At 47.2% G+C, this 12,128-nt stretch overlaps 1 protein-coding gene across 4 annotated transcripts in view; it reads left to right on the top strand.

Annotated features, from left to right (window-relative positions):
- Window positions 1–12,128, top strand: part of Snx29 (sorting nexin 29) — a 401,413-nt gene that overhangs the window by 266,928 nt on the left and 122,357 nt on the right. For all 4 annotated transcript variants that reach the window (XM_057775566.1, XM_057775567.1, XM_057775568.1 and 1 more), the window contains one exon: window positions 4,099–4,215. In XM_057775566.1, coding sequence (XP_057631549.1) covers window positions 4,099–4,215 — 117 coding nt within the window. The remainder of the gene's footprint in view (window positions 1–4,098; window positions 4,216–12,128) is intronic.

Below are 12,128 nucleotides of genomic sequence, written 5' to 3'. Positions count from 1 at the left end.
TGACTTGTGATTACCTGCATGGCTGTATCATGAACTGTGAGGGTCAAAACTGGGGACTTGGTGGCAGCGGTTCTGACAGGGTAATGACAGTTATGACATCTGTGTTTCAGAGGCCTCTGTTTGTCAGGTAAACTGTAAAGCTCATGCTAGGTTCCCCCATTTCAAATGAGATTTTAGGGGTCATAAATCTGCTTTCTCAGAATGGTATCAACCAGGTAACTATGATCAGCTGGGTCCATGCAGGAAAAACCTACCTTCTTTACCATAAAAGAGACTGGCTTCTGACTACACTGCAGATGTTTGGACACAGATTACTGCTAAGGCTGCCAAAATGTAGGTTCACGTCTCTGCTGTGCCTCGACTGACCCTGACAGCTTATCTGTAATGAATGGTTGCACCCTGTTGGAAGGCCCACTGGACTCCTGTAGTCTCTAAGAAGCTGTGTGTATGCATACGATAGGATAGATAGTATTGGCTGGGTTTTTAAGGAGGCAGGTGCCATGCACTCTTCATGGAGAAATCAAGGGCTCTCCCAACAGCTACCACAGACAGACCCAGAATGCAGTGTGAATACCACCTCATAGATAGATTCCGAGACATCTGAGCATATGCTCTTGTTTCTTCAGTTGCTACTGAAATTTGGGGCTTGTCTTGTTCTTTCTTAATCAAGAGGCTTCTTTTGTTACCTGAAGGAGGGCAAGCATGATTTACTTGAATGGGACTAGATAGAGAACATTCTAGTATGAAAGGAAATGCCAGAGGCATTTTTATTACGTTTATAACCCTTTGTGATTTGGAAGGCAATTATGGTAACTCTGGGATCCTCACAAATTTAAAAGCTCTCTCATAGCCCCAGATCCATTGTATTTGAAGGTCGTTGTCCTGATGCTCTAGCTTGAAGGAAACACTCAACTTGCTGACGCTCTGGAAGTATCATCTTCCAGGAACCTCTTGTCTTTCCTTCAAAACACAACCATGATTCATCTGGCCAAACATCAAAGGAGACAGTTATGTGTTCCTCCTGCCATCCTACCTCAGCACTTACCATGATGCCAGCAGCCAGTTAATAATACGGCAGTCTCGCTTTGAGGAGCCTTTGAGCCTCCAGAGTGTGTTCCAGTTCCTTCTTGTGGCATTTTCCCATTTGACTTCTCTGGGCCTTCTTCTCTGGCCCCTGCTCCATGTCTCTTGACCTGTCATGCGAATGGTCTACTGGGTGTTTACCCTGCCTCAGTCCTACTGCCATTCTGTGAGCTGGCATCACCTCACATCTTCACTGTGGCCAATTAGCTGAGTGTCTGCATCTCAGTTTTGCGATGCTTGGCCTCAGGTGCATAGGTCCCTCTCTCTGTCTGCAGGGTGACTTCTACAGCTTGGCATGACTGTCAGGCCCAGCCATGTTACAAGGAGCAAGAGTGAGAAGTGGAGTGAGAGAGAGAGTGTGGATTTTATCGTGGGGCTGGACATTGGGTGTCTCAGAGAGCAGGTGAGAATGTGATGTGTCTATGAGAAGGACATGGTGTCAGCTTGAGGGGAGTGGATTGGAGGGCATCTGTTCTCTTAAGCCCAGTCTTGTAGTACCATTGGTCTGTGGTAAAGAAGGTGCCGTCCCCCAGCCACAGGTCCAGGAGATGGTGATTTCATGGCCCGCCATTAGTCTTGTGACAGTGTGGTCTGTTTGTGACTCATCTCTCTTCTGAGGTCCTCTGAGTTCTGATGTTTCTAGTTGTATTTGGGGTTGGGAAGAGTTATTTGAGAAGCCCACACAGAATGTGAGCTGTCTGAGTGTTTGTGTGTAGGAATATGCTCTCTAAAACTCCAAGTGAAATCAGCCTGGTAGCAATGAAGACCTAGTTTCACGGTGAGATTATTCCAGTCAAGTGTTGTCTCCTTGGTCCCATTGGCAAGCCTTGTCAGGTCTGTCAATCATGGTTGTGGCACAAAAGGGGGCCAGGGTTTTGACAGCTCACAGTGAACACCCTGGAGCCCTGGTGGTTTGATACTGTAAGCGTTTGTGGAATAGTTGTAGCGCTGACTCCTACGGTAAACCCAACAAAACCGCGAAACTCCTCCTTACAGGAGGAAATGGCCGCGGCACCTGTTTGAAGCCCACATTTTGCAGGAGCACCTTAGCAGGTTCATCAACACCGAGGCTGCAGCTGTGGACTTCCTGCTTGTCTTGAGAAAGGCCTGGAAGGTCACATGACCTCCATGGGGCAGCACTTCAGGTGTCGTTGGTGATACTGTGTGTGTGTTGAATGTGAGATAACTTAAGTTTTGTGAAGAATAAGTGGGGAAAACTGATCTTTGGTTTCTGCAAGCACAGGGTTGCTGAAAGACGCAGTGGCCCACCACTTTGTTAATGTTTTCTCTTAAGGCATCTTTGGTGCCATTTGGACTTAACTAACGTTTCATATCCTTGGTGAGATTGGCATGTTGGGGATATAGGGCACCATAAAGAAGGAATCCCCAGAGCAAGTAGATGGAAGCATCAGATGACCAGAATGTGTTCTATGTGTAGAATTGTCAACAAGTCAATGAATATACATATATGCATATGTGCATGCATGCATACATACTGAAAATTAGCTCCGTCATGGATCACTCAGGAAAAGGAAGGAGGAAGCCTGGGAAGGCTCACTGACTGCACAGTCATGTGTCTCTTGGCATTTCAACTCCTTAACGGACTTAGTTAAAGAATGCCTTCCTTTCTCTCTGAAGAATGGAAGAATGCTCATTACTAAGAAGCTTACATAAGAAAGCAGAAAGAATGGCAAGAAACCTCCTTGGATTTCAGACTGCTTTATATTTTACTTTGTCATAAGTAGTGGGGCTTCCTTTTGCTCCTTGACTCAGGATAGTGTCCTCCCAGCCCTCCATGGAAGCTTCTGCCTGTGTCCTTCCCTCCTCTGGTACTCTGGCAGTATCTCTTATATATCATGTTGGATTCTTGTGTCAAATAGCCTGGTGTTACTATATGTATCTAAGCAGGGAGTAAATGCTATGTGAGTTCAGGGCATGGGAGGACTCTGTTCGGAGGCAGCAACCAGGCTGAGTGAGGCTGCGTGTACAGGGGTCTTCCTGCAGGGCTCATGGACAGCATTTTGGCCAGCTGCATGTGGGGGCTGGTGTAGTTGTAGGACCCTAGCATGCAGCAGAGCTCTGATGTTCCCTCCTTCACAGCCTAGAAGCAGGCACTCAAAGCTCCTGAGTGCTAGTTCTCTCTCTGGAAGGTAGGACCAGTACACAAGCCTCTCAGAGCTTTTGTCAAGAAGCTCACAGAGAGCATGGAAAAGATTTGTTCTGATGTGGAGACAGTGGTGGCTGCAACAGGGGTGCTGCTGAGTGTGTATCACCACGGTTACAGTGTTGTTGCTGAGTGTGTATCACTGTGGTTACAGCAGTGCTGCTGAATGTGTATCACTGTGGCTACAGCGGTGCTGCTGAGTGTGGATCACTGTGGTTACAGTGTTGCTGCTGAATGTGTGTCACCGTGGTTACAGTGTTGCTGCTGAGTGTGTGTGAAGGTGGTTACAGCGGTGCTGCTGAGTGTGTGTGAAGGTGGTTACAGTGTTGCTGCTGAGTGTGTGTGAAGGTGGTTACAGCGGTGCTGCTGAGTGTGTGTGTCAAGGTGGTTACAGTGTTGCTGCTGAGTGTGTGTGAAGGTGGTTACAGCGGTGCTGCTGAGTGTGTGTTACCGTGGTTACAGCGGTGCTGCTGAGTGTGTGTCACTGTGGTTACAGCAGTGCTGCTGAGTGTTGATCTTAGGGTCTCATAGATGATAGGCAGTTACTCTACCACTGAGTTACACCTCTGGCCCCAGCAGAAACTTTCTTGACAATCAAAACTCCAAATACAAAACAAACCAACCCTTGGTAGAAAAGTGTTGTTAAGGTTTGGAAATGGTCCATCACTGTCATCTTTGAACCATAAACTCACCCAGCTCACAGAGGGTTGCCTGCTGCTGGGCACACCACACTTTGGTCTCCAGCTGATGTCTTGCTGCAGCCTGCCAGGAAAGAGGCTGCAGAGAAGCAGGAGCTCAGCGTGGACAAGGGCTGCTCCTGAGCCTGACAGTGTCCTTCCTGTCTGTTTCAGGTGGCTGAGATGCATGGGGAGCTGATTGAGTTCAACGAGCGTCTACACCGGGCCCTGGTGGCCAAAGAAGCCCTGGTGTCCCAGATGAGGCAAGAGCTGATCGACCTCCGAGGTCCTGTAAGTGCTCCCCACCCCACCAGGCAGGTCCTTGCCCTGCCATCCACCTCTGCCCGCCCTCACTGTGGGCACCAGGCCTCTGTGACTCAAGTCTTGCTGCTGTGTCAGTTCATTCCTGATGGTGTCAGCGATGCAGGAAAGTGCGGCACGGAATGAAAGAGGTCGTCCTGCACACCGCACCGTGTAGAGTGTGCTCTCTCCAGCCTCTCCATGTCCACGTGTGCTGGGCAGAAGACACATGCCATGTCCCTCCACAGTGCATGTCTGTGATCTGCCATGTGGACAGTTTTCCAGTCAGGAAGCAGGATTGGTTTTGTGTCTTGTACCCATGTGGTCTGCTGGTACAGATAGATCTCTTTGTTGCTTCTTTTTGCTTGGTTTTGTTCAGTAGTTTGGTTTGAGGAGCATCCCGTATAGGCTGAGTTATAGGCCTTTCCACCCACTCTGTTGATATTCTTGTAATTGTTTGTTGTGGGGCCAACCTAGGAATTCTGGAGTCCCTGCTTTCCACTCCATAGGAGGTAGTGATTTCATCTCCCACAGGCACCCCTGGTTGAGAACTGCTCATTGGGTCATTTCCTTGGCCCCATCATTCTGTTTCTGATGAAACACAGCCTAGCATCAGTCATGTCCTTTAGACATTCACTTGTTTCCTGTATCATATCATTGTGGGTTGTGAAGTAGGAATTTGGATGCTGGTCCTTCCATGCGTGCACATCATAACATCATCTCCATTTAAACTCTTTCTGTGCAGAACTCTGTGTTCCAAGGGTCAGCAGGTAAGTGGTCTGCACTCTCACGTGTCCCCAGGCTCAACCTTCCCCAGCCATAGCCAGTTCCACTTCAGTTTACCATGTCCTGTTTCCTCTTCTGTGTATGGGAGTCAAATACTAAGTGCTAGTTAATCTTTGGACATTGCTATATATGTCTAAAAGTAAAAATACAAATGTCATACCCTTCTTACTCCTTACCTCCACTAAATTCTTTACTGCAGCAAATATTAGTGTCCAAATGTCAAACTGTCTCAATTTTAAAATTTGTGATACACATGAGGCTCAGACATTGTAATTTATTGATTGTCTCTTAGATTTCTTTCTCATAATGTAACAGTGATGGTAAGATATAGCTAAATGATTCCAACCATTTTAGGCAGACATTTCAGTAGTGTTATGCAGACATCCTAGCAGTTTGTCTCTGGAGATTGGTCATCCTCTCTACTGGAAATAAAATGTTAACCCTTTCTTCTTTTGTCAGCCTTCCCTATCCACCGTGCTGCCTTTGAGACTGTCTGTTGGGTCCTTCCTTGTCTCTCTTTCCCCTGCAGTTAGTTTACGGAGAACACTGGCTTTCCATCTTGGACTTTACCCTTGAGTTTTCTTAATAGCATCTCTGGGTAGAGCTGTTTGGCACGCTCCTCTCGTTTCTATTTTCCTTAAGCTAGCATCTGGGTCTAGATACTTGGGATCAGTTTCATTTCACTGATGGCGTAGCTCTGGTTGAACAGTTTCCTGTCGGCATCCCACAAACTCTGCTGTCTCTCTTGGTGATGGCAGAGCCATCTGTTGTTATCCCCTAGGTCAGTTACCTTGCTTTGCCCTCAGGTCAGTGGCTCCTCCTGTTGATGCCTTTGTAGCCCTGTGACCAAGGAAAGACAGTGGGTAGTGAGTCCAGATGCCCAGATGCTGACCTCTGTCTCCTGTGAACAGGGCAGGTCTTCATGATGATCTTACTTCTGTGGCTAGCTCTGAGTGTTCCAGACTTTCAGGGCTGACTGCAGAGAGGACATGGGCAGACAGGAAATGAACAGTGGCTCATTTTAGCCAAGGGTCAATCTGAACCTGGGTAGTGGCCTTAGTGCTGGAAGAGCATTAGGTGTCCACTGTCGATGTGGCTGCTATTACAGAGAGCAGCTTCTGTCTCATTCTCATGTGAAGGATGAAGGCCGTTAGCCTCCTGTACAGGTAGTGAAGCTGGCAGCGACTGAGTGATTGTCACTGTCCACGTGTGTGTGTTTGTTGTGTGTGTGTGTGTGTCTTGTATTCATCCCCTCCCTACCTCACTGTTACCAGTTGTGCCCCTCATCCAACAGAAGAAGAAATAGGCTTAGAAGTGATTTAAATGGCTCACCCAGTGTCCTCAGTGTGAAGCGGCAGAGCTAAGTCTGGCTTTAGAGAATGGGTTTTATTTATTAGTTAAAAATGCCAACCTTTTTAGACTTGTACAAAAAGTCTTATTTTACGATATGGGTTGCTTTTTATGTCACTTTGTTAAAATACCTGAACGGGCTAGGGAGATTGCTCAGTGGTTACCAGCACTTGTTCTCGCAGAGGACCCAGATTATGTTCCCAACACCCACATGGTGGCTACAAACATCTGTAGCTCCAGGTCCAGGGAACCTTTTGATCTTTGAACGCACCAGACATGCATATAGTGCACTTACATGCATTTAGGCAAACACTCATGTAAATTAAAATAAATCTAAAAAGAGCTTGGATGAAGCAACCAAAAGGAGCAAAGATTTATTTATTGGCTCACAGGTCAAGAGGACATAAGCCATCATGGTGGCACAGGAGAGGTTTGTGACTGTGGTAGTGAGTTTGAAATGGCTGCTTTACGTGGCATGGATGGTCAGGAAGGAGAGAGGCTCCCACCCCTACCCAGTCACCTACTTCCTCCTGCTAAACTCCGTCTAGTCCCACAGCCTCCCAAATAGCCACTGACCAAGTGCTTCCCACACACGAGCCTGCAGGCGATTTCACAGTCTTGATATGCAAGCAGGAGGTTCGTATCTCTACAGCCATATAAAAAGCTGATGTGACAGCTTGTGTCTGGAATCTAGCTGTGGGGACACAGAGACGGTGCCCAGCAATAAGTTCCAGGTTTAAATACATACAGATTTAGGAAAATCCCTGACACTAAGTTCTGATCTTCACTCTCATACATACATAAATATGCATTGCACATGAACACACACACATACACACACACAGAGAGTCGGTAATTTACGAGGAATTCATTAAGAAGTAGAGAAAGGAAAATCTCTAGACCTTCCCCTCTGCCCGGCACCCTCGTTTTCTGACCCACGAGCAGGAAGTTTCCAGTTGGGTTTACCTTTCCAAGACCCCTGAGCAACCTTGCACATTTCAGGAACTGGTTGTCTGCTGCAGTGGTCTGTGTTTCACTTCTCTGCACGTGACAAAGCATCTTAGAGATGTTTCCATGTGGCTTTACCCACTGATCTATTTAAGAGCAGACTTGTGCTCCCTGGGGTGGGCATCCCATAGTCTAGCTGGCCAGACCTGCTGAAGGATTTTGAAGTTTCTCCTTTTTGCTTTTGCAGCAGTGGTAGAAGGGCATCCTTGTGAGATCCTGCGACCAGATGAAAAGGCCGTTTGGCAGCTGTTTTCTCAGGCAGGCCCAGAGTTCTTGCCGTGCAAGGTTGTGGGGTGCCATGAAGTCCTTCCTATACCTGCTGCAGGATGGTTCTGGAAAATCCAGAGGCTAGCACTCTGCAAGAGGCCAGGATACAGTAGACTCCCATATCCTAGTGAATGTGCCCTAGAAAAGTCACCCTCCTTTACAGGTGTATCACCTCCATGCCAAGGGTTTAGGGTCCCCTGCATTTCCGTCATGCTCACCACCTCCTCCTCAGACCTGGGCCCTTGCTTCTACTGTCTCCTTTTACTGTAAGGCTACCTGTGCTTTGGACTCCACCATATCTATCTCTTTCTTCTTCAGGGAACTTTCCAGATGCCAACACATAGGTAGATTTCCCTTCAGTGTTTCTTTATGTCTCTCCCTTCCCATCCTAACGAGATTCCCATGAATTCATCTTTGATTTGTCCCCCAAAGTAGGCACTTGGCAAATGTGCGAATGAGTGAATGTCACTGTTGTAAGAGGTGATGTCCAAGTTCTTCCTGGTCTCTGTGACAGACCAGCCCGTTTCCCTGTCCATGCTGTGCCTCTTGCTCAGACCTGAATGCTGTCCTGGGCAGCTGTAATTGTCATTACCTACAAGGGTAGAACTTCCTCCTGACCAGGGCACCAGGTGAAAACCATGACTCTTGATTCCTGGGACCATGTTGTACCCCCCTTCCATTCACACGCTTCAGTTCATGCTCCTGGGTACAGTAGCCTCAGATGAGCCATGTTTTCCAAGATGAGCTCTCAAAGGTCCCGCTGTCTGCTGAACACTTGCTTGACCTTCCTTCCTTGTGCATTGTGCATGCAAAGGTTTTTGTTGTTGCTGTCCTTGTTACTGTTGCTTGTTTAGTTTTTACTTTAATTTTTTTTTTAACTTTTGTTATTGTTTTGATCATACCGATCGCTTTGTCTTGGAGTTGGACGGTGTCCCTTGGAAGCATCAGCCTGGCTGGAGAAGGCAGACTTTCCGGAAAGCACTGGACGAAAGGCAGCACAATTGCCTTTGCTCCAAGAGGTTCTCCCCACAGGCCTGGCCACACGCAGCCTTCTCAGAAGCTCCTTCTCCAGGGACAGAGTTTCTAGGAAGGGACTCTCAGCTGTTTTCTGAGAAAGACAGTGGGAAAGCACTGACATTCTCATGGTGCCAGTTCCTGCCTTTCCCTACTGGGCTCCTCAGAGGCCTCAGGAGCATGACTTGGCTGTGTAGGGCCAGGGAAATGAGACCACAAGGTGTGCCCCAGGTCACAAGGGTAAGGCAGGATGGGCATTCATTCCCTGGCCCTCCTGGCCTCTGGGTGTCTTTGCAGCCTGCCTGAGGTCTTTTTCTAAATACTGATTGCCTAGGCCTTGGTGTCCTTTAACTGGGCAGTGGCAAGTTCACTCAGGTTTTTGTGCTTCTCCCTCTCCTCCCTCCCTTCTGCTTCTTGGTCCTCCCCTCCTCTCCCTCCCTTCTCTGTGTTGCTTTTAGGTCTGTGAGTGCTACTCTCCCCTCCTTTCCTTTCTCTAGCTACACCTCTTCCCTCTCTTCCCCTCCCTCGCCAGGTCTTCTCCCCCTTCCTCCTCTATCCACACCTCTCTCCTCCCCTCTCTATCCATACCTCTTCCCTCCCCCTCCCCCATGTCTTCTCTCTCCTCTTTTCTCTATCCACACCTCTTTCCTCCCTCCCATGTCTGCCCCTCTTCTCCTTGCTTCCATCTCTCTCTGTCTCTGTCTTTTTTTCACTTTCTGTCCATGTTCACCTCTCTTTGTCTCTGCCACCAGTCTCCCTCCCTTGTGCATGAGTCCCCTGTGCCCCTTTCCTGTTCCATTCTCCTGCTCCTCTTTGTCTCTTAGTGAACCTTTACAAGACTGTGGTACAGTAGTAATTGCTACTTAACAGCAAACCCATACATCCTTCCTCTTCTCACCTGTGATTTCTGTGCTGTGTGTGTGTGTCCCAGTGAAGAGGGTGTGTGTGTGTGGGAGGCATCCCAGTGAAGAGGGTGTGGGTTTCCTGAGCTTCTGTTAACTCCTCTGTGGACTCTTCCCTGCCCATACCTGCCTGTGCTCTAACTTGGGCCCTGACCAGTATGCTTGTGGCTCTCTATGTGACAATGTTTCTTTTATTTATTTCTCTTTTTTTTTGTTTAACTTTGGGGATATCTTTTTTTTTTTTATTGAGCTCTACATTTTTCTTTGCTCCCCTCCCTGCTTCTCCCCTCCCCTTTAGCCCTCTCCCAACTTACTCAGGAGATCTTGTCTTTTTCTACTTCCCAGGTTGATTAGATCCAAGATTAGATCTTAGGGTTTTCATTGTTGTCTAGGTTCTCTGGAATTGTGATTTGTGGACTGTTTTTCTTTGCTTTATGTTTAAAAACCACTTATGAGTGAACACATATTATATTTGTCTTTCTGGGTCTGGGTTACCTCACTCAATATGATGTTTTCTAGCTCCATCCATTGTGGCAATGTTTCTTACTCTGAGTTCTCACCTCATGTCTACATCTCCTTTTCCGTGTGGACTGCATGAGCCTCTTTTCACAGCCTGGAGCATGTGTCATGTGAATGTGACACACACCTATGGTAGCTATGGTAACACCACTCACTAGGGCTTTCCGTTGTCCAGACAAGTGGCCTTCTATCCCTCCAGATAGTCTGGGTAGAAAGGATAGACTATCCTCAGATTGTCCCCACTGTGCTCGGAGTTTGCACTGACATCTTCCCTCCGCGCTGAGATGTCCCAGCTGATATGAGCGAATGATGATTAAAGTGCAGAGATGAGAGGACTGGGTGGACCCGCCCCACAGTCTGTAATCGGGGTCACATTAGAATGTCCCATCTCTGCATCTTTTATATCTTCAGAGGGACTGATCTCATGATGGAACTGATGCTGTTTAAGAACAGAAACTTAATAAGAAATTTACTCTTCAGCTTGGTGGCAGTTGGTAAATTTCTAAGCACCAACTTGTCTGTGGTCCCCTTGTAGTTCTGAACAGCACATCCAGGTTATAAGAGGCTTTTGAATTCTGCACTTGGACATGTGTGTTTTAACTGCCTGCTGTCATGCATAATATTCTGAAAGTGCTGTTGAGAGGCTTTTAAAAGTATATCCCACATAGAGGCTTAGCACAAATAGTTTTTTGACACAAAAATCATCTGGGAATATTCTTGCAAGACCCTCTCTAAATTTTGCCATGCAAGGAATAAAAAGCCCTTCTTGGGAACAGCTTTGTTTTCTGTTAATGGACAACTGCTTCAGTAGCTCTGTGACTTCGGATGCATACTGATGCACCCTGGACTCATACCTTCCTTTCCTGAAGCCCATGTTTTGCTTTGTGTTGAAAGGAGTATGATCCTCTGGCTTCCACCCTGCACAAGCCGGGGTGTGCCTCTTCTGTTTCTGCCTCTTCCCTAGGAGGCAAGAAGGCCAGGAGAACACCCGGGAGTAGATGCATCTTGCTAAAAGGATCCCTGATTTAGTTCTGAAAGCAAATCCTTGGTCCCCCAGATGTGTTTTCCAGGAAGAGGTCACTATCCCCATACTGCTTACTGCCAGCCTTTGAAAACCATAGCCGTTGTCCTGTGAGGTCTGTGAACTGCTGTTTCTGATGGGGATGATTTTGTTGTCCAGAGCTTGAATGGAACACTCCCAAATACTGAAAAATAAAATAAAATAAAATGTTGACAAACTCAAAAAAAGATCTCAGCTGCCCTTGTTCCTTCCTTCCTTCCTTCCTTCCTTCCTTCCTTCCTTCCTTCCTTCCTTCCTATAAAATGGTTTTCTTCCTTTCTGCTGTGCTATTGTGGAATATCACTGTTATGGTCTGCATGCGTATGCATGCCCAGTGTGGGTCACTACCCCACCCTGTGAGAGCCAAGGTCACAGCCAGTGCTTCCTGCCATGGCCTCATGGGGTGCAGGTATTTTCTTAGTGATGTGTATGCCTGCATGTCTCTCTCTCTCTCTCTCTCTCTCTCTCTCTCTCTCTCTCTCTCTCTCTCTCTCTCTCTGTGTGTGTGTGTGTGTGAGTGAGTATGGCAACCCAGGGAAAGGGAAGTATTCTGGCACCGAGCTGCATTTTCTTAGCTTGCCTTGAGCTCACTATGTAGCCTAGGCTAGCTTTGAACATGTGATTATCTTATCCCAGCCTCCTAAGTAACTGTAGGTCTGGTCATAAAACCTGTGTCAATGCCTTTTTTTACTTAAAACTTTATTGCAAACACTTATGAATACTTAAAGATAGAATTTATAGTCATAAAGAGTGTGATAGTGGTACTTACACTCTGTAACTTTTTTTCTGGAGATTGGTTAACTTTGAAATGTGAAAGGAGATTATTTGGAGCTGTGATACATCGTATATACTTTTGTACAGAGAAGCAGCTACTGTGGGAAATATTATCTTAGGTTTGTTTCAAAATTAATCTGGCAGCTGCCAGGGCAGGGCTGACTCTTGCTCTCCTCTGGCCTCTTGGTGTTGCTCTGCCTTCCAAGCGTCCCCTTAACGCCTGC

Source organism: Chionomys nivalis, chromosome 7 (genome assembly GCF_950005125.1).
Source record: "Chionomys nivalis chromosome 7, mChiNiv1.1, whole genome shotgun sequence".
NCBI classification, from domain to species: Eukaryota; Metazoa; Chordata; class Mammalia; order Rodentia; family Cricetidae; genus Chionomys; species Chionomys nivalis.
This window is presented reverse-complemented; position numbering and strand designations above follow the sequence as displayed.